At 39.9% G+C, this 24,904-nt stretch overlaps 2 protein-coding genes across 3 annotated transcripts; one reads left to right on the top strand and one right to left on the bottom strand.

Moving 5' to 3' along the window:
- Positions 1-349: 349 nt before the first annotated feature.
- On the top strand, positions 350-22,888 carry psme4b (proteasome activator subunit 4b). Of its 2 annotated transcripts, XM_056770563.1 has the most exons (47): positions 350-857; positions 2,421-2,561; positions 2,657-2,773; positions 3,993-4,046; positions 5,296-5,340; positions 5,662-5,811; positions 5,893-5,956; positions 6,450-6,524; positions 6,608-6,730; positions 6,823-6,915; positions 7,043-7,308; positions 8,274-8,460; positions 8,542-8,631; positions 8,717-8,781; positions 8,859-9,009; positions 11,059-11,157; positions 11,254-11,323; positions 11,410-11,477; positions 11,684-11,899; positions 11,981-12,138; positions 13,290-13,385; positions 13,483-13,538; positions 13,808-13,864; positions 13,966-14,021; positions 14,124-14,222; positions 14,300-14,362; positions 14,445-14,540; positions 14,629-14,760; positions 14,846-15,055; positions 15,216-15,352; positions 15,741-15,794; positions 15,897-16,026; positions 16,266-16,347; positions 16,461-16,614; positions 16,745-16,811; positions 16,923-17,048; positions 18,017-18,169; positions 18,257-18,361; positions 18,531-18,622; positions 18,997-19,128; positions 19,214-19,508; positions 19,616-19,744; positions 19,930-20,085; positions 20,159-20,321; positions 20,517-20,650; positions 20,737-20,875; positions 21,119-22,888. In XM_056770563.1, exons 1-46 carry the CDS (start codon positions 661-663, stop codon positions 20,869-20,871), a joined length of 5,538 nt encoding a protein of 1,845 aa, XP_056626541.1. In that variant the 5' UTR covers positions 350-660; the 3' UTR covers positions 20,872-20,875; positions 21,119-22,888. The 2 variants fall into 2 exon arrangements, with proteins under 2 accessions (XP_056626541.1, XP_056626542.1); XM_056770564.1 differs by lacking the exon at positions 3,993-4,046.
- On the bottom strand, positions 22,640-24,888 carry chac2 (ChaC, cation transport regulator homolog 2 (E. coli)). Its single transcript, XM_056770567.1, has 3 exons — positions 24,441-24,888; positions 24,283-24,318; positions 22,640-24,101 (listed from the first exon to the last, which is right to left on the bottom strand). The coding sequence occupies exons 1-3, from the start codon at positions 24,573-24,575 to the stop codon at positions 23,730-23,732; spliced, it is 543 nt and encodes a 180-aa protein (XP_056626545.1). The 5' UTR covers positions 24,576-24,888; the 3' UTR covers positions 22,640-23,729.
- Positions 24,889-24,904: the final 16 nt, after the last annotated feature.

The following is a 24,904-nucleotide window of genomic DNA, read 5'->3' as shown; positions in this document are numbered from 1 at the left end:
AAATCATGTATTAAATATTTAAAATTTGAGAAACGTTTTTCCATACCTATGATCAAGGCAGTACCTTTGATATATAATATGTGTATATAGAACGTATATACATACATACATATACTATAGTCATTTGAACTTACTATTATAACTATACATTAACAGATTATATTAGTTTGTGGCTTTATATGTTGCCTTTTAATTTTGACCTAAAACAAAAGCTCTTTAAAGTTCAGTGAATATTACAGAACACCACAAACTGGGTCTTGTAATGAACCCGCAGATAAACACCAGCAGGGGGCGCGCCGCTGTTCATCGTCACACTCACCGCCCGGCGTGTGTGCGTGTGCATGTGAGCTTGTTGAACGTGTGTGTATGTGAGTGTGTGTCTGTCCGTGTGACTCGTAATATATGTGTCAAGAGAGAGAAGGGAGACTTCTCTATGTAACAGACTAAAGCTAATGTGTTTTACACCAGAGGTCAGAAAAACAGAGATTTGTCGAAGTAAGAAGTTTTTATCACCCGAAGCTCGCGTCACAAAAACGGGACGAATGCGAAAGTAGCGGATTTTTCAATAAAACAAAGATTTATCAGAGGAACTTGTGTCAAGAGGGGAAGGAAATAAGCTGGACAAGTCAGAAGAGGATATTTGTTTCGGGAAATCGTAATATGAAAAAGGACCAGGCCGAGATATCAGGTTTTGTCCCACAGAAAGAGATCGTCTACAACAAACTTCTCCCGTACGCAGATAAACTAGACCGCGAATCAAATGACATTTTGGCCCAGATTAAAGGGAACTTGGGTCGGGCTGTCCAGCTCCGAGAATTATGGCCCGGGGTTTTGTTTTGGACCAGAAAACTTTCCACGTAAGTATATGTACAGAAAAAACGTATATGCATTCACCCAGTTTCACATTCTTTATAACTAAAAGCAAGCTCTGCGACACCGGTAGCGTTAGCCTTTAGCTCGCCAGCTATTAGCTAAACGCTACGTTACCTGAGTCACTCAGCTGTCCTTGCTTCCCTATAAACATCACAGCTTTGTTGTCTACTTCTCGTTTATGGACGTTCATCGTTATTAGTGTAAAATTAGACTTCGTCCAGGTTGTCAGTGAGGTTTTGACAAGTAAACAAATAGAAGTGCTGGTTTGTTTTAAGCTCATTTCTATGCTAGCCTGCTAACCGAGGCTAACATTAGTGTTGTGTAAGCAGCTGCCACATGCATCAGGGCAACTAGTGGTTAGATATGGTTGCCTTAAAAATACACTTGACTCGGGCAAAACTACGATAAGATACGGCATATATCAGACAGGTTATTGCTTTATTAAATGGCTTATTTAACTTTATGGTTGGCTTTATTGACATTGATTTCTCTGGGATTTAAATGTTGACCGTTTAAAGTAGCTCAACAACCTATATATTTTCCCAGGCGTTTATGTATATTGGAGACTTCGTATGGCCTGTTTATAAATATCCTTTTTTTCATAAGGAAAAAGTGCTTGAAGAACAGCATAGACCGTATAGAAGGTTGATTGTTCTTTGTGAATTAATTTCAATAAACTTTATTGTAACTTTTGTATGACAGACAAGTTATCAGTTTCTTGTCAATGGTGCATTGCATCTTTGTTTTCATTGCTCATTTGTTTATAGGATCCTATGTTACCAACACACGCACTTTTATTAATATTCAATGTTTTGCTGCTTTAACGTTTGTATTAAAGCAAGCACTTGACAGCATCTCTGCTATTATGGGCACGCACACCCTCGGCATCATTCCCTGCCATCAGTCAAACATAAGTGAATGGCTGAAAATGGAAACGAGGTCGGCTAACATTACAGTGAATGTGTTAAAAGTCATCATTATATAATCCACTTTGAGGAGCCATGTTAGCATGACTAGGCATTTGTCAGACTCCGCTCTGGAACTACGTGATCACACCCTGGCCTTCATGCTGGCTTGTTTAGATAAGATCTGTCATCCATCTCAAACCAAACAAAAACAACTTTTCTTTCAAGAGTTTATGAATTGTCACTGTGTTTTCCACTTTCTTGTGACCGTCATGTGATGGTTTATGTGTTTGTATTGGCAAAGTGTGTTTCGATTGGAGTTCTAAACAAAATATTAAAATAATTAATTCCAAATAAGTCATTCTACAATCAGATAATCAAGGCTGCAGGAAAATAAGAAATTTAATAAGTTGCTTTGACATAAATTTTGTTAAAGGCATAAAAATGCATTTCGTAATTACAAGTCCAAATGATAGGTCATTTCTCAATGTAAGGTCAATGCATATTTTCCCAACACACTCACCACTTTTCACATCTTACCCCACTTTTCTCCACCATACATCTACATATTATGATTTCCCTTCCCATCTCTTTTCTTGTTCTCCACTCTCACCGCCATGACATGATATTGATCCTTAACAGGTACCTCCGTCTCTACGGGAGAAAGTTCAGCAAGGAGGACCATGTGCTCTTCATCAAGCTTTTGTACGAGCTGGTCACCATCCCCAAGCTGGAGATCAGCATGATGCAAAGCTTTGCTCGACTTCTCATCAACTTATTAAAGTATGCAAACGTCTACACAAAACAAATGCGTGAAAACGTAAAAATGTTAGGTGTAATGTAACTAGTTTTTCTGACTGTTGTGCTTCATTTCATAGGAAGAAAGAACTACTGTCCCGTGATGACTTGGAGTTGCCTTGGAGGCCTTTGTACGATCTCTATGAGAGTATCCTGTACTCCAAAACCGAGCATCTTGGTCTTAACTGGTTCCCAAAGTAGGTCTCCCACTCATTTTCTTACGTGATTATCAGTCATCTTCTGATTCACTGTCATCTGTTGTGAGCTGTGGCTAAACGTCTGAATGTCCATAAAACAATATTTTGTTGAGGCTGGATACCTCCTCGCTCAAAGGGACAGTTCACCCAAAAATACAAATTCTGTCATCATTTACTCCCCCGCGATTCAATATAAATATAAATATCAATTTATTTTTTTCCATTGAACACAGATAAATATATTTGGAAGAATGCTTGTAATCAAACAGTTCTTGGCCACCATTGATGACAATAGTAGGAAAAATTACAATGTTGATCAAAAGTGTCCCAGAACTGTTTGCTTTTTCGACATTCTTCAAAATATCTGTTCAACAGAACAAAGAAAAGTTCAAAGCGATATTTCATACTATGGTAGTTAATGGGGTCCAAGAACTGTTTGGTTACAAGGATCTTCTAGATATTATTCTCTGTGTTCATCAGAACAAATACATTCAACAGATTTGGAACAACTTGAGGGTGAGTAAATGAAGACACAATTGCATTTTTTTGGTGAACTGTTCTTTTAACAGCTGGATACCTTGTGATCAGGCCCTAACCGAATTTTTCAATTAAAAGCTTGACACACGTATTGTTTATAAAGTTGTACATATTTCCCCATAGTTGAATATTCTTTTTGACGTATACAGCAATTTAATATGTTTTAGAGACTTCTTTAGAGATTACAGTGTTTTGCTTACTGTTAAATTGTAAAAATTGTTCTGCAGATATACCATGATATAAACTGTACATTATATTGAAATCTACAGGTTAACAGATTTTCATAGTGGCACAGTATGCTTGTAAACTCTGATTTAAACATTTAATCCTGTGTGGGTCTGATCAGGGCATGATCCTAGAAGGAAAGTGTTTGCAAATGCGATGTGTGAAGTAGACCTATGTTAAAGTGGGTCAGCGTAGTGTGGAAGGTGACGTCACGGGGAAAAAAAATATTGTGTTTGATTCATGGAAAACAAGCACCCTAATAGCCCAAGGTTTAGTCATTTGCTTTACATCGGTATTCCTTCAACATATCACTGTGGGCCTTTTAATAAGCGCCACTGTCTCGTAACACAGCCATGCCCATTGAGCCTAACACGTACAGTAGGTCGATTAAAATTGAGATTGATAATGTTGTTATGTTTAGCACTGGCTTACACATCTTTCCTTTTCTCACATTTAGTTATCGAGCAGAAGCCTCAACTAAACAAAAAATGCTTAATTTTGTGCGCAAGCGGTAAGCACAGCCCGTGTTTTCCATGTTGTACTGTACTTTTCAGAGGGGCAGATGTTTAATTGCATGTGTCAGATGCAAATCCACAAAATAAGTTTCACATGGTACCACAGCTTACACCTTCATCTGTATGTACAATGTTTCTGTAGAAGCGTAGTCATGGCTATGTTACACACCTCACAATCATGTCAGGAAATGGTGCTTTTTTAAAGTTTCTATTATTTCATCTGTTTGTGCAACATGTTTACTGGTGGCTCAAGGGTGTCAGCTAGCTCCGTTTCACATCAAAGTTTATATTTAGTCTCTTCACACGCCATTGCAGCACAGAATTTTTGTTTTGTTCTTTGGAGGGCTAGTTCACCCAAAAATCACAATTCTGTCATCATTTATTCTCCCTCGTGTTGTTCCAGACCTGTTTATCTTTTTTGGGTGAACCATACCTTTATAACCATGTTGCCAACTGGTTCCTCCTGGAGACTTTATCAGTCTTTCATTTTGTTGCTTAGGGGCCAGAGGGTTTGAATCAATAATAGAAGTTGTTAAATAGTTAAAATCAAAATTTGTGACACTTCCGTGCTACTTTTCCTAATAATTGTTTGTGGGAAGGATTTGCTTGGGTTTTTACAGCATAAGGTCACTTTCGACAATTTTCCTATTGGGTTCTGGTATCATTGTGTTCTATTTTAAACTGCCTGCGCTGAATATGGAAGTCGGTGTGTGTTTACTGTCGCACCGACAGAAAGATAAACAGCTGCAGTGTCTTTTTGGCACCCATGACTGGACAGGTTTTGCTGGTGATATAGTTTAGTAACATTACTGTGTGATTTTTCAGCAATGTACGAGGTGTTACATTGTTTACGAAGACCACAAAAAAAGTATATAGACTTAATCTATTTGAAAAAAAAACACTACGGCATAAATATGTCAGCAAGGATTTTTTTTAAACATCAACACAAACAGCTTTGACACGATAAAAATGAGCTGTAAATGCAGTGACCTGCATTTAAAGTTTTTGGGGTCAGCGTTATAAAAAGCACATGAGGAAAACCTGATAACCTGGCATGTTGCACCTGTGCCAAGGATCTGGTGTTGGGAATCTCTCCTTAGACTTTCACAAAACACACTGTAGTTGGGTTTCTGCTTTGCACGTGGTCTAATCGCATCCTGTGCTCTGCCAATCTTCCTTTTGTTAATATGAATGTACTTCTCTCCATTCATGTGACACTCTTTTTTCTTCTCTCTCTCTCTCTAGCTCAGTGGAGAATGTGTTGAAGACGCTAGTCAAGAGCTGCCGACTGTAAGTGTTCCTTCAATCCTCTTTTACATATGGTCAAACACTGTTGTGCCGTCAGATAAGGCCTATAAATGTTTGACCCCTTTGACAAAGGAATGGCACATTGTGTTAATCAGCTTTCCGTTGTGCTGTTGAAGAATCGTGTAATCAGGCCGATGTTAGACAAGCTCGTGGCTTTCACACTGAGCCGATTACAGCTCTCTTAACACACAGCCCTGTTGACCGTTCATATAACAGCCTTTTTCATCTAAGAGACTGTTTTACAAGAGCTCATATAGCAAAAATTTAAAAACATTAAACGTGTGTTTGTGTGTGTGCTTGTAGTTATTTCCCAGAGTCTGCCACACAGGAGATGCTGGATGAGTGGCGACCGTTACTGTGCCCGTTTGATGTCACTATGCAGAAGGCCATTGCCTACTTTGAGCTGTTCTTGCCCACCATCATGCCCCCAGAACAGCATCACAAAGGCTTCAAGTAAGACCAGTAATGAACTAAGGGCTGCGAACTGTAATAAAAAAATGTATTTTTGAAGTTTGATTTGTTTTAATGTTTTAGGTTATGGTTTGATGAGCTCATGGATCTGTGGGTCTCGGTGCAGAACTTACCTGTGTGGGAGGGTGTAAGTATTTTCATGCTTGTGAGAGAGTTACGTTAGTTGTTTGTTAGATCTTTTGAATTTTGACCTTAAACTGTCAGATTTGGATAGACGATACTAAAAGATGATCAAACTTGCTTTGGTAGTCCATAAGCATTGCAAGTATACAGGCATCTAGAATGTCAGCTGTTCACAGGAAGTTGGCAAGTCCAGTTGAGTCACACTTTGTGCAGATTTTCAGTATGACTTTCTTTTGTAACACAAGGCAACAAAATATACAAGCTGCTATGCCGATCATTTGCTGTCAAGTTCAGCTTTGCTTTTGTTTGAGAAATGAGATATTTGATATGAATTTGAACCTGAGCACTTGCCAAAACCTGTATCACTGAGCTAGAAATATTAAACATCATAAGTAACTAAATTGCGTTTTGATCATATTTTATTTCAAGTGAGGTGGACTACCACTTCATTCTCATATCATAAGATTTAGTCTCTGTTAACTGTTGTTTCTTTACAGAGTCTTGTGAATATTTTTGCTCGCCTGGCTAATGACAACATTGGCTATGTGAACTGGGATCCCTACATTCCCCAGGTATCGTTCTGCTTATGCTAATGATCTACAGGCCTTGGAGGATGTGATCAGAGAGTGTTATGATAGTTTGTTGTTCTTTTCAGATCTTCACCAGGATCCTGCGGAGCTTTAACCTGCCTGTTGGCACCAGCCAAATGGTAGTTCATAGGTACTTAACCAACTCTTACGATATTGGTCATGTCGTCCTGTGGGTTTCAGCCATGCTGGTAAGTGTAATGAGTCACACTTCACCTATAATGTTAAAAGGTGCATTTATTTAATGAGAACTTCGTATAATATTTTTCATTATCACCATTAGGGTGGTCAACAGAACCAGGTCCAGAAACAGCTTAATGGACTCTTCAGCAGTATAGCATCCTTTTACCACCCCTCCAACAACGGCCGCTGGCTGGTAAGATACATCACAGCTTTAACCAAAGCATGATGCCGTGCATAATATCACATTACCATAGCACTCTCTTTCGTGATGGTATACATCACATGTCCTTAACGCTTATGTCTCATGTTTTCTTCTACAGATGAAGTTGATGAAGCTTCTACAGCGTCTGCCTGCCAGCGTGGTTCGACGGCTACACCGGGAACGCTACAAGAAGCCCTGCTGGATCAGTCCTGTTCCCCCCAGCCACAGGCTCACTGATCAGGATGTGACAGAGTTTGTAGAGAGCATGATACAGCCGGTGCTGATGGCCATGTTCAGTAAGACAGGCAGCATGGATGCAGCACAGGCCCTGCAGAACCTCGCCCTCATGAGACCAGAGCTGGTCATCCCATCTGTGCTGGAGAAGTGAGTGTGTGAAACTGCTGAAGATCTTCAGGGCTTCTTTATATAGTACTTTGTTTATAGCACGATATGATATCTGATTTTATTTTTTGAATTGTAGAATCTGTGTAGACACTAAAAATGTTGCATTCTGCTTTATATATCCATAATCATTTTGAACAAATCAATAATTGAATTCATGCACCCCACTTATAGAACTCCCACATGTGTTGTGTGGGAAAATTTAAGTGAATTATTTTCACTTCACTAAATGCCATCAGAAAATCTGCATGCACTAGGTTGTAGGTGCATGTGCCCGAAGTATTCACAAGCACTAGGATTTTATTTTAAACATGGTGTTGACTCCATTGTGCATGTATAAATAAAGCTTTTAACATTCTGGTAACTTTCATCCAGGCATATGTCAGATAATATTGTTAAGAAAAAGTTAAAGTAAAAAGCAAATTTAGCACTTAACGGGGTACTGTCATGAATAACTTACCCTGTCGTACGATAACTCTCCGTTCATCTTCGGAACATAAATTAAGATAGTTTTGATGAGCTTTCTGACTCGCGCCCATAGAATGCAACTTAACTGACATTAAAAGCGCAGATTGTAAGTTTACTTTACGTACTTCGCTTTTACGTGGGTATATATCAAATAATGGCAAATTAACAGTTTTCTGTACTCAAGAGCTCAGCTGATATAATATTATAAGCTTACTGTTGCAATTTGGGTTATGTTTATTCCCAAATAATGCTTTTAAAAAAGAATTATAGTTATTGTATAAAATGTTTTTTTTTGTATTCTTACAGCTTTACTGTAGTCCATATCCTGGCCTTTTATTCACTGTCGGGGGTTTACAAATCCAATCTTCCTAAATAGGCTTTGTAAGGAGTCTTGGAATCCTGTGTAGAGCAGGAGCTGGACTCTTCCCAATGTGTGAACAGCTCTTGGATGTAACGTGTAAATGTGTTGCCCCCTACAGGACGTATCCAGCGATGGAGACGCTGACAGAGCCACACCAGCTCACCGCCACCCTCAGCTGCATGATTGGCATGGCCCGAAGTCTCCTCAGCGGCGACCGACATTATCCAGAAGGGCCCGCGCACGTCCTGCCCCTTCTTATGAGAGCCCTTCCTGGCGTCGACCCCAATGACTTCAGCAAATGCATGGTGGGTAAAATGTAAAGGATTTTTAAAGCAACTTGTACTGGTGCTTTGTGTATTTAACCAAAATCCTTGTTCTATTTTTAGATCACCTTTCAGTTCATTGCTACTTTCACTACTTTAGTGCCTTTGGTGGATTGTTCGTCGGCCCTCCATGAGAAGAATGACTTGACAGAGGTGGGACTTGACTGCAGAGACCTCACATAATTTTTTGGTTTTGTGAAAAATAAATCTGCTCTAATGAACAATTCATTTGTTGCAGATGGAGAGAGAGTTGTGTTCAGCCTCTGCAGAGTTTGAGGACTTTGTTCTGCAGTTTATGGACAGGTGAGTCTTCAGTCATATCTTGTCTAGTATACAACAGTAGATTGTTGTGACTTATATACGGATGTGTGCGTCGTTAGGTGTTTTGCATTGATTGACAGCAGCACCCTGGAACAGACACGTGAGGAAACTGAGACTGAGAAGATGACTCATCTGGAGAGTCTAGTGGAGCTGGGCCTCTCATCCACCTTTAGCACTATTCTGACACAATGCTCCATGGAGATCTTTAAGGTGTTGCATATGATCACACTCCCAATGTTTGCTTTATTTATTTTTTAAGGGACTGTTAAATAAATAATTAAATCATATTTTTAAATAATCATTTTTCTGTCTGCTACGCCACTGCCCATATAACCAAAATGACATGATCCCCATTGCATAACACCTCTGTGAAGATTCAATCTTGAGATTGGTAGTCGAATCAGGCACATCCTATTTAAGCTTTGAATCTTCGACTATTCGGGGTCACCACAAGTATAACACAAGTATAACAAGTTAGCAAAATAAAATATTATTATTATTTCTTAATAATAATAAATAATTGAGCAGCGGCCCACCAGCAAAACTCGTCCAGTCCGCCCCTGGTCTTAACTTCACACAGAAACAACGCGAACGAGATGACACCTTACAACAGGGGTATCCAAAGTCAGTCCTGGAGGGCCTGTGTCCTGCAAAGTTTAGCTTCAACCCTAATCAAACACACCTGAACAGCTAATCAAGGTCTCAAAAAGCAGACTAGAAACTTCCTAACAGGTGTGTTGAGCCAAGGTGGAGCTAAACTCTGCAGGACTGTGACCCTCCAGGACCGACATTGGACAACCCTGCCTTACACCATCTTTTCAGAGGCAATTCATCATATTTCTATATTCATCGCGGCGCTGGATAACCAAAAAATACGTCAACATAACAGTGTTTTGCATTTGACGCAAATATATTAAAACGATAGCCAGTAACACACACCTACTGTATTTGAGATCATCATTTATTTAATTTAGGCACAAGTGTTCACCATTAGATACTTTAAACAGATGTTAAAAAAATCTAGGACCTGCACTGTTTCCAAGCCCAACAACCTTACATTACAGACTCCACTTCTAACTCCTAGTGAGACTATGGGGTGAAATGAAGACCACCTGCCCACCCAAAAGGTGCATTATTCTGAATCAAGACTATAACTGTATATTAAACTAGAGCAGGTAGCTAATATCTGACGTTCTCTCAAGATAACAAATCAAGAAAGAATAAAAAAAGAACAAAAAGACTCACGGCCAGAGTTGGGGAAGGTACTTTGAAATTGGAGTTACTAGATAAGCTGCAAGATACTCATTAATAAAAGTAGTTAAGTTACAGCTTTACTAAGAGTATAATATTTATTATAGCTTGCTGTTTATACATTTGCTAGATACAGTACCGATTTTAGTTTACCAAACATGCAAATATTCCAATAGCATTTTTAATATTCAAATAGTTATTGCGGCTCCAATATTGGAACATTTGTGCACATCCCTAATACCAAAATTTACACTTTTTGTGTATCTAAAAAACAGATACTACATACTATACGGATGGTATTTAAAACCCTTTCTTTAAATACAACCAAGTAACACATATATTTGTATTATAACTGATTCGGTCGTTTTATACTAGTGCTGCAAAAAGAGAAAATCGTTGCCTCTGTAACAAACTCCAGTTTGTGCACCAAGTTACAGTCTACTAAATAAAGTCTCCAGACGGCATGTTTTTAAAACTTTACTAGCAAAAAAGTAAGGGGACTGTATCCATAGAGGAAACACCACAGCAACCAATTCAAGTTTAAAAAAATAGTATTATTAATCGTAGTGATATCATAAACTACAAAAATCAACTCGCTTTACTCTGTTAACATGTGTAAGATTTACATTACCTTCATGTCCTTAACTTTGGGATAAGGAGAGAACTAGCATCAACACGAAAAAAAGAACTTGATAGAAAACGTCCTAAAGGACCTTTATCCAATTTATTCATGTCATTACATTGAGAACAAACTAAAGATAGCGACCTCTACTGGCTGACTGATGGTATTCACGTTGAAACACAGCACAACATTATGAATGAGGTGAATAAATAGTGGGAAAATGAATGAAACAGACTTTGGCGATAAGAGAGTCTCAAATGAGTCATTTTGTTCATGGACATCATTTTTATAACACGTGTATTTATTCTGAGACACAAGATTATTTTATAATATTGCCTATTATTTAAGATAACAATCTTACATCAGGTGCTTGTATTCTATTTAAGGTGGCTCTTGAGAAAGTCTTTAATTTTGCCACCACCAACATATTTGAGACCCGTGTTGCAGGCAGGATGGTAGCTGACATGTGCAGAGCTTCTGCTAAGGTAATTTTTTCCCTTCTCACACACACACACACACACACACACACACGCACAGCTGTGTGAACGCATTCGACTGATCTCTCCTCTGCTTTCCTTCAGTGTCACCCTGCTGAGTCTCTCAGGCTGTTTGTACCACACTGCTGCAACGCCATTACTCACCTCACTGCCAGTACGTACATGAAAACACATGAACTGAATTTATCTCAAGCTCATTTACCTGTCTGTATCCTCACCGTGGGATTCTGTGTGTTTCAGATGGGGATGTTTTGAATGAGGAGGAGCTGGATAAAGAACTGCTCTGGAATCTTCAGCTGCTGTCTGAGGTCAAAATAGCACTACTTTGTCTTATCCTACTGCACATGAACGATTCTGAAGCTCTGTTAAATAAACATGAGCTATACTAGCCTTACCAAAAGAGACCTCATTTGAATTCGAGTCAGCTTAGCGTGTATTCTTCCTGTATAGGGCCATCATGAATTATCCACGATAAGCTTGCTGAAAATATCAATCTCCTCTCATTGATCCTCAGGTTACTCGTGTGGATGGAGAAAAGCTCCTGCCGTACCGTACACAGCTGGTGCAGATTCTTCAGCTGACCCTGCGGCTGCGCTGTAAGCAGGGCTACACTCTGGCCTGCAACCTGCTGCACCACATCCTGCGCTCCACGGCCCTCACCTACCCCACAGACTACTGCAGCGTGCCCGGAGGCTTCAACAAACCCCTGCAAGAGTACCTGCCCATTAAGGTACATGCAGATATACTTAAATAAACAATGTAGGGGATAATTTACAATGGACCTTTGATGATCTCGCTTCTTTCTGCACAGGACTGGGGTCGTCCAGGAGACCTGTGGAACCTGGATATCCAGTGGCACGTGCCGAGCATGGAGGAGACGGCGTTTGTGTTTTACATCCTGGACTTGCTGCTGCAGCCAGAGCTGCAGCGTCTGCAGAAATTTGCTCAAGGAGAGCAGGATATGAGCAGGTCAGAGGTCAACAACCTGGATAGAAGTTTTATATTTGTTTTATATTTAATTATATAGTTAAGTAAGCAATGTAATTATTATTTATTCATTTTGAATTTATAAGTATTATGGGATTTTTGAAGATTCATGTACATATACAAGGCGTTTAAGGAATTGCTCATATTCAAGATGTAAATTCTTTCATTATTTTCACGCCCTCTTGTGAATTCAAACCTGTATGACTTTCTTTCTTCTGCAGCACACAAATGAAGATATTTTGAAAAATGTTGGTAACAAAAAACTGTTGGTCCCCATTGACTTGCATTGGTATTGTGTCCATACAATAGAAGTGAATGGGGACCAGTGATTTTTGGTCACCAACATTTTTCTAAATATCTTCTTTTGTGTTTTGCAGAAGAAAGAAAATCCCAGTTTTAATTAACAACAGGGTGAGTAAATGATGATGATTTTCATTTTAAAGGTGAACTATTTCTTTAAAGGGGTCATATGAAACTGCTAAAATGAATATTATCGTTTGTTTTAAATGTAATGCAATGTAAGGTTAAAAAAGCTGTATTTTCTGCACAACGAGCATGTTTGTATCTCCTCTTTGCACCGCCTCTCTGAAACGCTCAGATTTTTTACAAAGATCATTCCTCTGAAAAGTGAGGTGTGCTATGATTGGCCAGTAAACCAGTGCGTAGTGATTGGTCGAATACTGCAAGCATGTGATGGAAATGTAACGCCTCTTACCATATTTGGAACATCAGGTTCCAAAACAATTGTACTGACAGGTACGCCCAACTTACTTGCGTGTACATTTGGGCGTTCTTAGTCATATCATACCTCAAACTGACGTAGATTTTTGGGGGTGTGGTTACACAAGGCGTTTCAGTCATGTCTGGCTGAGCATTTGCTTTTAGATAGAATGCATCTTTTGTTCCGACACTTTAATTTGTGCAATTTTACGTGTCTAATACATGCATGGGCAACGTATAACATTCCAAAGACACATAAAAACATGTATTTGCGCCATATGACCCCTTTACAAATATATATTGATTCATTTAGGATAGTTTTATTTCTTACAGTCTACAATGCAAGTTTTACTTGATGGATAGAAATGTTACTTAATGTTTCTAATGACACTAATAACATCTTATTCTTTCAGGGATGATGTTCTTCAGAGTCTCTGTATAGTCCAGCACTGTTTACTGGGAGCTGGCAGCATGCTCCCCTCTTTAGAAGGACTCCCAGTCACTGGCCTGTAAGTGCTAAAACCCACAGGCATAACAAGTGGACATCATTTTCAATGCAATAGGAATATCATTTGTTATATCATTTTTTATTCTCTTCTACTGTAGTGTTACAAGCATGGTTGTCCTGGAGGAAACAAAGCTGTACATTGGTGTTGACTATGGTAAGCCATTATTGGGGAAGTTCAATGTGAATTATGTGAAAATGTGAAAAATTACATTTACATTTATTTATTTGGCAGACGCTTTTATCCAAAGCGACTTACATTGCATCATCCTAAACATATTTTTGTCTCGAACCCACAACCTTGCGTTGTTGACACAATTTTGATGAAACCCGTTTCAAGCTTTTGTGCTGTTAGATTCATGGATTATATTTTATGGTCATATCAAAATTGGAGGTCTCTGTAAGACTTTGCTGTTTTTTCCACAGACATGTCCAGAGAAAACTATCGTGACGCAATCTGCAAAGTGATGAGACAGTTGCTTCGTGAGTGCTTTTTTATTTCAATCCCTCTGTTCCCAAAACACACCCAAAATTGTATTACTTGTAATTCCTGAAACCCTCACCAGCATCTTCTTATTCTATAGATTACATTCTGGAACACTCAGAGGACGACACCAAATCCCTCTTTGCTGTTATCAAGGTAAGTTAATGGAGCAGATGAAAACAAAATGAATAGATTGTTGGTCATTGAGCTGCTGGTTATGTTCTAGATCATAGCTGACAGTTGCATCGCTTCCTTTAGATCCTTAGCGACTTGATGCACTTTAAAGGTTCCCACAAACACGAGTTTGACTCCCGTTGGAAGAGTTTTAACCTGGTGAAGAAGTCTATGGAGAACAGGGTGAGAAATCTTGGGTCACTGTGATATTTTGCATTTAAAAGGGATAATCTTCTTAATTTTTCTATTGTTCTATCCAGCTTCATGGCAAGAAAAAGCATATTCGAGCGCTTCTGATCGACAGAGTTCTACTTCAGCATGAGGTGTGAGCTAAAAAAAAAAATCATAGTGATCTAAATACAGTATTTTGAATACGTTTATTTATTTCCTCCTTTAAACATTTAGATGCGTAAGCTGTTGGTAGAGGGTTGTGAATACAAGACTGTTCATCAGGACCTACTTAGGGACCTTCTACGTCTCTCAACCAGCACCTACAGTCAGGTTTGAATCCACATTTGCAATCTTACCATGTTAAAAAATGTCCCCTATTTTATTTTATTCTTAACCATAAGCCTTTTTGTGCCCTTAGGTCCGCAGCAAGGCCCAGAACGTGTTGTTTACAGCACTGGGCACATACAACTTCTGCTGCAGAGATATTACTCCACGTGTCCTGGAGCTGCTGAAACCCACACGAACTGATGTCACCCAGCAACAGTTCAAGGTCAACATCTGTCTACTGTTTTCTTACATTTTAGCATTTGTTATGCTTTTGTATTTACTTTATCGATTCTTGTTTTCACCTGTAGGGAGCGCTGTACTGCTTGCTCGGGAACCATGGTGGAGTGTGCATTGCCAACCTACATGACTGGGACTGCATCGCTCAGACGTGGCCCGCCATAGTGCGCTCTGGCCTCAGCTCAGCTATGTCTTTGGAGAAACCATCCATCGTCAGGCTGTTCGATGACCTCGCTGACAAGGTCCACCGCCAGTACGAGACCATCGGCATCGATTTCACCGTGAGAAACTTTCCCTATTTGGACATTTTAGGTGTGAACTTTATGCCATTTAGTGTTTCCATTGCAGTATGTACAGATAGAATTATAGAAGTGTTGCTTTGTCATGACACTCCTGTTCATTCGCACTCATTCTCATGTGTGTCTCTGGGCGAGTTTGCAGGTACCTGAGAACGCTGTGTTACTGGGCCAGAGCATCACGAAGTCAAGCCAACCCACTCCGCACATGGGTACCCCTACAGACCAGGAGCTGGAGCGGGGCCTGGCACTTCAAAAAGCCAAAAACCAGGATGCGGTGGAGTGAGTGATAAATACAAACACACTAGAGGTGTATCATGGTTCTGTGGTCACTGCTTGATTAGGTTTTGTACGTTTCTAGGTATATCTTAAAGTGAGCAATTTTGAATTATTTTCACTTGAGTAAACTATCCCTTGCTTGTCGAATCTGCTCAGAAAAATCTTCTTCAGAACACAAAAGCAGATATTTTGTTGGTAACCAAACCACATTGGTCCCTATTGTATGGGGACAAAATCACTGAGCCGTATCTTATAGAATCTTCTTTTGTGTTAAGCAGAACAATGATGAGTGAATAAATCATTTTATTTTTGTGTGAACCATCACTCAAGGTTGATCCTGTAACCAGTATTAGTAAAGCTAGTGCAATAAATGCTTTGTTTGCTCTTCCAGGAAGTATGAAGGGCTCGTGAGAGATCTGTTGGAATGTCTAGATGACCGTGACTTGTAAGTGTATCTTGTCTAATAGATTTTTAAAACTACATTTCTACACATTGGAATGAAAAGAGCATCACACTTTGGTTATTATGCTGTTGTGTGTCTCATCAGGCCTTGGAAGTTTGAGCACATTGCTATTGGCTTCCTATCTCTACTATTAAGAGATGACCATCCTTTACCTGCCCCGGCAGTCTGCTTCCTTGTGCAGAGCCTCATCCACGATGCTCTTGTTGTGCGCAAGGTATGTAGGCGTGATCACATGTTCGTCCATACATCAAAGTTAGGTGAAAAATTACCTTATAGTGTTGTGACTATAACACTGTAGCATTACAGGGCCATAATTTGATATCAAATCATTACCATATTGATTGTGTAATTTCATCAACAAGATTGTAAATATTTGCTGTGTTACTCAACATAACAGTATTCTGTTGGGGTCTCTATGCATTTGGCCTGTAATGTTGTGTTCTGCTGGTTTAGATGGCGATCGCTGCTGTGGCGGGCATACTGAAGCAGCTCAAGAGAACCCGCAAGAAAGTTCCCATCAATCCCTCTGAGATTAGTGAGTACACATTGTACTATTTACCAGTATGTTTAGACAGCAGTGACATGAGGAAACCATTCCTTTGGTCATGCGTCTTCGCAGGAGCTCATTACATGTGTGCTGTTTTGTAGGTGGGGTAACGGAGCCGAAGGGGCTGGTGTCAGGAGACAGGCCAGGAAATGACTGGCTGCAGTATCACAGCGATAGCCTGCCACACAACCAACAGACCTGGGAGACTTTCTGCTTTGTGGAAAAGACACACTGGGGCTACCACAGCTGGCCAAAGTAAATACTTTCAGCCACTGACCTATTTTGAATGACCTGAAACTTGTGTAACATTCATGTTGAAAGTCTCAAATGCTCCCGCAATGGCATGGTAAAGCATCCATACTTTCTCACTGTTCTCTGGTTATAGGAAGCTGATGGTTTATGCTCCACCAAATGAACAGCCTCAGGACCTCTGCACTGAGAACATGAGTGAGGTAAAGTTCAGCACATCTGAACTCTGCTGCATATCAATGAATTGGTTAACAAAGCTGTTGCTGATCTGCCTGACCTGACATCACTTCTGCTGAATATGCTATCTTCTACAGAGGGAGCACATCATCTATGAACACTTCACAGATCCCACATTCATCAGTCAGCTCATCAAGTTCTTGTCTCTTGAGGACCGAAAGGGCAAAGACAAGTTCAACCCTCGACGCTTCTGTCTATTTAAGGTACCATCATACAGACACAATTACCATTGGTATGGAGATAGGATTCGTGTAGTTTCTTTTCTGTAATAAATGTTCTGCAGTAGGTTAGAAAACAATCTTCAGGTAAAATGACCTTTTGTTTGTTCGATACAAGTTTCTGATTTAACAATTGAAATCGCTTGAAAGAGATACTTTGATGTAAAATATATTGAAAATAATTTATAACGGAATCACAATCTATGTATCCCAGAAACACCTGGTTTACTGTTTCACCTCATGAGTTTGCATTCTTGAGAAATGAATAAAATATGGGGATTTATTCTAACTATATTAGAATCTATGACCCTGTCTGTGAAATCCATGCTCGAGTCTCATAATCTGGTTATGACAATACATTTATTCAGTTTTATTAATTTCACTATGATTTAAAATTTTGACACGGTCTTGGTCAACTATAAATATAGCAAGATTGCATTTTCATAGAATGTTCTTTACATTATGTGGGATGCTTTTATTTAGAAAAAAGTAAATTAGATCTGTCAACTGAAATATAACTATACAGCCATAATAATAATAATGTACATGTACATTCAAATTACCTTTGAAACCATGTCTACAAACACAATGTCTTTCAATGTCCTCGACTCTTAGATTACATAATTAACTCGCATTTGGATGGTTCAAAGGTTATATTAAATCCCCCATAGTTCCTCTGGACTCCTTTTTGGAGTCCCTGTTGAATTTCAGTTTGGCACTTATTGCCACATTATCATCCTGTTTCTAGTCAGACCTGAGCAGTTTTATTCAGCAGTATTCTGTAGTATTACTCCAATATGAGCAGCTCATGGAGGACTCAAGTAGGTCACATGTATCTGACCAAATTTTCTCATTCAACCAACTCGTTGCGTTCAATACAGGTGGACAAACTTTGTTCACGTGTGGTTGCATAACAGAATACAGATGGCCTGATTTTTTCTTCCCCACCACAGGGTCTTTTCCGGAACTACAGCAACGCGTTCCTCTCCGTTCTCAAGCCTCATATGGAGACCCTGGCAGCTGACTCTCATGAGAGCACCCAGCGCTGTGTGGCCGAGATCATCGCAGGTCTGATAAGAGGCAGCAAGCATTGGAGCTTTAACAAAGTGGGCACCATTTCTAGAATTAAGGAGCGCTTATAATGTTGGCCGTGTTCACGTAAGCGTTAAACTTTCGGTCCTTCTCTCTCACAGGTGGAGGAATTATGGCAGTTCCTGATTCCATTGATGCGAACAGCGTTATCAAAGATTACTGTAGAGACGTACGCTGACTGGGGTACCTGTGTGGCAACTGCTTGTGTATGTTTTCACTGTTCATTCTACTGGTAAAAATTAGAACTTTACATTTGACAAAGTGCTCTTGCTTATTGAAGGGGGTGTTTCTTAAAGGCACAGACGCATAAATTATTCTAAGGGTCATACAGATTCTGATATTATGTTAATTATGTATTGATGATTGATGTTACAGGAGAGCAGAGATCCACGAAAGCTCCACTGGCTTCTTGAGATGCTGATGGAATGTCCTCTCAGCGGGGAAGGAGGATCATTTGTAGATGCCTGGTAAATGTTCTGTACAAAGTCATTTATATTTACCGTACAATATGTCACAGAAGTGAGTACACCCCTCACATTTGAGTAAACATTTTATTATAACTTTTCATGTGACAACACTGAAGAAAGACACTTTGATTCAAAGTAAAGTAGTGAGTGTAAAGTGGACATTTTTAAATAGCGGTGTACTCACTTTTGTTGTCAGCGGTTTAGACATTTATGGCTGTGTGGGTACAGCAATTTTACACTGTTATACAAGCTGTACACTCACTACTTTACATTGTAGCAAAGTGTAGAAAAGATATATTAAAATCTTCTCACTTCTGTGAGATACTGTATATTTATATTTACCATAAACTTGCTTCTCTTTTTTCTCTCTTTAGTCACCTGTACGTGCTGCAGGGTGGTCTCGCTCAGCAGGAGTGGAGGGTCCCTGAGCTTCTTCACAGACTGTTGAGTTATTTGGAGCCAAAACTCACTCAGGTTTATAAGAATGTGAGGGAGCGCATCGGCAGGTGAGTCTGGTTGCGATCAAACAAGTCTTAATTCTAAGCATGCTTGCAGATCGCCCAAATAAACATGTTTCTTCTTTATCTGCAGCGTGCTGACGTACATTTTCATGATTGACGTCACCCTGCCGTACACTCGGCCCACTAAGTCCCCACAGATCGCCCAGTTCACAGAGAGAATCCTTTCGAAGCTGAAGCCCCTGATGGAGGGAGATGAAGAGATCCAAAATCACGTAGTGGAGGAAAACGGAGTGGGCGAGCAGGATGAAAGGACACAGGCCATCAAACTCCTGAAAACGGTCCTGAAGTGGCAGATGGCCAGTGCGGGGCGCTCTTTCTCCACACCAGTGCCACAGCAACTCCAGCTGCTGCCCCTGCTTTTTAAGGTCTCGCTCTCTTTCTCTTAGCAAGTGCTTTTATTTATTCATTCGTCTGGAGTGCCTCACCGCCTGTCACTGACTTCCACTCTCCGTCGCTTTCTGTTCATCTGCAGATTGCTCCTGTTGAAAACGATGACAGCTATGACGAACTGAAGAGAGATGCAAAGACGTGCCTGTCCCTCATGTCTCAGGGGCTTCTTTATCCCGATCAGATCCCTCTGGTGTTGGAGGTGCTACACGAGGTGAGGACATGACACACACTGTTCAGAAGGCTCAATTTAACCTCGGGCGATTTTGCTGATCCTGAATTACCTGTTAATTTGTATAATCGGATCATTTGCTTCAGTTTACAATTTAGATAAAGTGTTTTGCTTATTCAATGGTTACTAGGGTTGGGCAGTAAATATTATCCTCATGTCATTCTCAGATCGCTGGCAGCAGCTCTTGGCATGCTCGGTTCTCAGTGCTGACGTACCTACAAATAATGGTGTTCTATAATCTGTTCACCATATTGAACACTGAGCATGCCGTTCAGGAAGTGAGAGATCTGGTCATCAGACTGCTGGAGGACGAGCAGCTGGAGGTACCGTCCACACAACTTTGGCTTTATTAATTCAGTTCAACGCAAGTGTTCACTGTGTGTATTTGTGTGTCAGGTGAGGGAGATGGCCGCCACCACTCTGAGCGGCTTCATGCAGTGTAACTTTCTGACCATGGACCCCTCCATGCAGACTCATTTCGAAGCTTTATGTAAAACAAGACTGCCCAAGAAAAGAAAGAGAGAAGTGGGATCCGTGGTGGACACTATACCTTCAGTTGGTACGTAGCCCACTTTAAACACAAGCAGTGCTTGGGTCATAATATGCTGTCACTTTCAAGACAAATTCTGCACAAAATTTGGACTAATTTTTATCAGGTAAATGTATCTTGGTTTAAGTATGTTTTGATATTTTTTATATAAAACAAAACAAAGAAATGGAATTTATAAAGATTCATGTTCACCTCTGTCCTCAGACCTGGTACGGCGTCACGCAGGAGTGCTGGGACTCAGCGCTTGCATCTTATCCAGCCCGTATGATGTCCCAATCTGGATGCCTCAGATTCTCATGGACCTCAGCGCACATCTCAATGACACACAGCCTATCGAGGTACACCAGTCAACACCACACAAACTGGCTTTTAGGGACTATTAGAGTGATTAAAATGTAAACACAAGTGTTTCTGTCCGGTTTAGATGACCGTGAAAAAGACTCTGTCTAATTTCCGCCGCACTCATCACGACAACTGGCTGGAACACAAGCAGCAGTTCACGGACGACCAGCTCGTGGTGCTCACAGACCTTCTCGTGTCACCCTGCTACTATGCATAGACGGGTATGGTAAAAAGCAAATAATTTAACATAATCTTGTCGTTCCAAACTTGTATGACTGACTTACTTCTGTAGAACACAAAATATATTTTGAAGAACGCTGGGAACCAAACAACACTGGCCCCCATTGACTTCCATGTGTTCCACAGAAGAGAGTCATATACAGGTTTTTCAATATTTTTCAGTGCACTGTTTAATTCTGTTTCAAATATCTGACTAATTTGATCAATGCTTGGTCTGTTTTCAGGACTAACGCTGTTGTTGGAGGTTTTAGTCTTCTTTATTAATTTTGTATTCAAAGAAATCAAATACACATTATGCATTCTTGAGGACGTAATGGGTCAACCAGAGGAACGCAGATGCTTCTCTAACAGAACCCCTTGAACCCTGATCTAAAATCCCAGTGGAGCGCATGAGAGAAGGAGGCATGTAAGGCATGAAGGAACCGTATGATAAACCGAGAATAATGACCTACAAATACACTCTGTACGTACTGTTTGTATGTATATATCTAGCCCATATTTTTGCATTTCAACTATACTTAATATTTAAGGTTTACCAGCGCAGGGATGAACGGCCTGCAGTCTATAATATTGTACAGATAGTTTTGTTTTTTCTTTCATCATCTGTGTGTTGACAATTTGCGATGAAGGACAAAGTGCTCCCACTTCCCTAGTTTTTCTTTCCCATAATGCATCATCCTCGCTAAAGTGAGGTTCGTAGGTATTGATTTTAAGATGAAGTCATCTCAAGCCCATTGTTTGAATCCATTAGATACATTACAGATTTCCGACGTTCAAGTGTTTCCTAATTTAACTGGAACTATCCTTTTTATCTGCGCTTTTTTAGCATTTTGTGTTTAATAAACACTTCAGCGGTTCTAGAGGCGTGTGCTTTTTGATTACAAAATAAGACATCACTGATGTACCAGCATATTTTGACCATGAGATAATGCAGTTTACTTAAATGTACATGGCGTTCTCAAGTGACAATAAGCTGTGGGTGAGAGAACCTCAAAAGACGGGTGTATTTGAGCTGAGCCCTTGTTATAAATCAACACTCAAGTACGCAAGTCTAGTACTGTGGTGTGTGTGTGTTAAGGTACGATGTTTGTGCTCAGGTGAGACAGACGTTGTGTGTTGCACTCTGCTCACATCCAATCATAAGAGGGTTTTGTTTTGTTTCCTGTGTGTTTGTGTATTTATTCGTGTATGTATATGTATTTATGTACTGTACATATGCACTTATCTATGCATAAACAAATTACACCTGCTAGCAAGAACAGCCCGATCAGATTAAAGTTGAGGCCGGATGATGCGAGTGGTCTCGTGTGTGTGTCTGTCCTGCCGTTGGCACCGAGATGCATATGCATGTCGGTGCGAATGTGCATGTTTGTAGTTTGGCCGAGTTATGGTTGAGTCTCATGTTTTGAGCTATTCTTTGTTGGCATGTGACTGATGTCAGAGGATGGAGACTTTTGTGAGATTCCTATGAGGATATTAACCTTTAGTTCTTTACTGCAGCCTAAGTACAGAACTAAATTAGATTGCCTTCTGAATCTCTCTCTCTCCCACACACAGCTTCAGGTCAGAAGAGCTTCAGGTTGTACCCTGGTCGGTTCTGTTTTACATTTTGGAGTGTACATAACAGAATCATTATTTAGCTTAGTGCCAAAACTGCAGTGATTTTCTCTATTTTTTTAGATGCTTGCTATGTTGTACTCAAAAGGCCAATAAATGTATTGTTTTTAACAATGAAAAGCGAGGCATATTTCTTCCCACAAGTTTATTTGCTTTTGCTCTTGGTCTTTATCAATATTCTATTCAAACATTATGTCATACACACTGAATGCTTGTAAAAATGGATTTTGTGGTATCTGAATTGATACGTGAGCATCCTTCATACATAAAGATGTCAACACAAAGCTCTGCTTGAATGAATCTCACAAAACCTGGCAAGAACATGGATGATATTTCCCTTTAAAATAAAACGAAATATTTTGGCTACAGGAAATGAACCCTTGTGTGGTGTCCGGATGATTGGGTCTGTGGGACACTCGTTGTGTACTGGAATACAAATGATGTGGTTGTTGATGTGGAAATTAATATTTTTTCAAGATAAAGATAGATTTTTTTCTTTTAGAATCATTTTCATAAATAGGGTCTAACTTTTACATACATTATTTAAAAAATGAATTGGTAAGAAACATGTACTCCATGTAAGTGTTATAAAACGTTAATGTTTTTTGTTGTTGTGACAATTAAGACGTAAATGAAAATCACCAAAAAAATGGTTACAGAAAGACTCAAAAGTAAATGGATGGATGAATGTAAAACAAGAATGAATTGAAGTATCATAAAAACATTGCAAGTGTAACCTTAACATGTTTAGAGCTTCAGCTTGTTGTGGTGTATCTATAGAAGTAATGAGTTCTAGCTGCCTATAACTATAATGGCTTCAAAACACTTAAGTATCCCAAGTTAAATAAACCAACCTCCAGTCCTGAATTGTCCACTCTATGTATAATAATACTTTTTTTATTTTATAAGTATTCATAAAGCCCCTTTCCCAAGCTCAAGGTCGCTGTACAAACGTAGCGGATAACAACCAGAACCAACTTAGTATTATATCTCCGTGTTATGAGATGAGAAAATGGTGTGAATTAAATCATGTCATAAAAATCATGCCTAGATTAAATACATAAGAATATTTAAAGACCCCAGAACAAAAGTAGTTAAAGTGCAGTTTATCAAGTAATCCCTAAAAGTGTGTGTCAACCTTCATAGATGATGCTAACGATCACTTAAAAACAAATGGACTTATTTCCTGAGGTCATAAGGGACGGTGTAAATTACACGTCACACGGTCTCCTCCTGCAGGTCCTTCACAAGGCGCTCCAGAGAGAACAGGTGATCGTCTGAGTCTTCAGGTACCAGTAGCCTGAGAGCATCAGCAAGCTCGAACAGGTAATCTGTATTCTTGCCGCTTGGGCCTACAGACATCACAATCTGCCGAGCAATTGTTTCCAAAGGCGCTGGGCCAAGATAATTGGGGTTGCTACAGGATCCAATGTAGAGCAATGTGTCGGGCATTGGCTGATGTTCTTCCTCTTTGGGATGAAACGTAACGGGTATCACTCCGTACCCACCTTTCTCCCTATAGTCCAGATATTCTTTGACCTCCTCTTCCCGGCCCGACGGCAACTTATAAGCAACACCCCACACACAACCCTGCGCAGGTAAATGAATAGAAGATTATCAAAGGAGTACACGTTAATATGCACAAATGCACTTTTGTCGTACATAACTTATAGAAATCCCATGTACTGTATAAATATCACATGGCATTACTATCAATTGTTTTCCAGCTGTTGCCATATTGATCAAGCACAATATTTCAATTGGAAATTACCTCGGGGTCCTCTATTAACGTCACCACTCGCCCAGGCTGAAATAGGGAAATAACAATACATACATTATAGATTTGAACGTGTCTATATTAAGAAGAGCATGGCATCAGGTCACTGTAAACCAGCTGGTCAATCCTTATGTCAAGTAACTTGTTCGTACCTTTCCAGGCACCCCTCGATGATCCGTGCTTCCCTGCCAAAACCTACGACTGAAGCCTTTCACGAAACCGACACGTTTGTCCTCGTATGGAAAGTCCACTTTCCAAATAAGAGACCCGTAACCGAAAACCCACATCTTTCGTGCTCTGACAGCAGTGCTTTCCGCGTGTGCCGCTGACGCGTCGCTCCTGGTATGTCTATGGGCCGCTGACGCGTCTGCTCTGATGTATGTTTGGTTTAGGTGTGGACATAGTGTGAGAGATGACTAGTATTACTAGGAATCACAAACAAACGACAAAATACTCGACATTCCTGTCTAGGACATATCTTGACGGAAATGTCAGATCTCTCTCTCTCTCTCTCTCTCTCTCTCTCTCTACCAAGGACTTAGAGAGAGCCATCTAACCACACTGATCTACTTTATAAACATTAGCTTTTAAAACTCCCTGCCATAATCTAGAGACA

Source organism: Triplophysa dalaica, chromosome 17, assembly GCF_015846415.1.
Source record: "Triplophysa dalaica isolate WHDGS20190420 chromosome 17, ASM1584641v1, whole genome shotgun sequence".
NCBI classification, from domain to species: Eukaryota; Metazoa; Chordata; class Actinopteri; order Cypriniformes; family Nemacheilidae; genus Triplophysa; species Triplophysa dalaica.
Note: the sequence above shows the minus strand (reverse complement) of the source record. Positions and strands in the feature narration are given on the sequence as shown.

What these genes read in the sequence shown, in the direction of transcription:
- chac2 (XM_056770567.1), bottom strand. Translation starts at nt 24,575, where the DNA reads ATGTGGGTTTTCGGTTACGGGTCTCTTATTTGGAAAGTGGACTTTCCA. An exon ending in ATCGAGGGGTGCCTGGAAAG is followed by an intron (nt 24,319 to 24,440) that starts GTACGAACAAGT and finishes TCCCTATTTCAG; the next exon opens with CCTGGGCGAGTGGTGACGTT. An exon ending in CGTTAATAGAGGACCCCGAG is followed by an intron (nt 24,102 to 24,282) that starts GTAATTTCCAAT and finishes TTACCTGCGCAG; the next exon opens with GGTTGTGTGTGGGGTGTTGC.
- psme4b (XM_056770563.1), top strand. Translation starts at nt 661, where the DNA reads ATGAAAAAGGACCAGGCCGAGATATCAGGTTTTGTCCCACAGAAAGAG. An exon ending in TGGACCAGAAAACTTTCCAC is followed by an intron (nt 858 to 2,420) that starts GTAAGTATATGT and finishes GATCCTTAACAG; the next exon opens with GTACCTCCGTCTCTACGGGA. An exon ending in CCCTCTTTGCTGTTATCAAG is followed by an intron (nt 14,022 to 14,123) that starts GTAAGTTAATGG and finishes CGCTTCCTTTAG; the next exon opens with ATCCTTAGCGACTTGATGCA.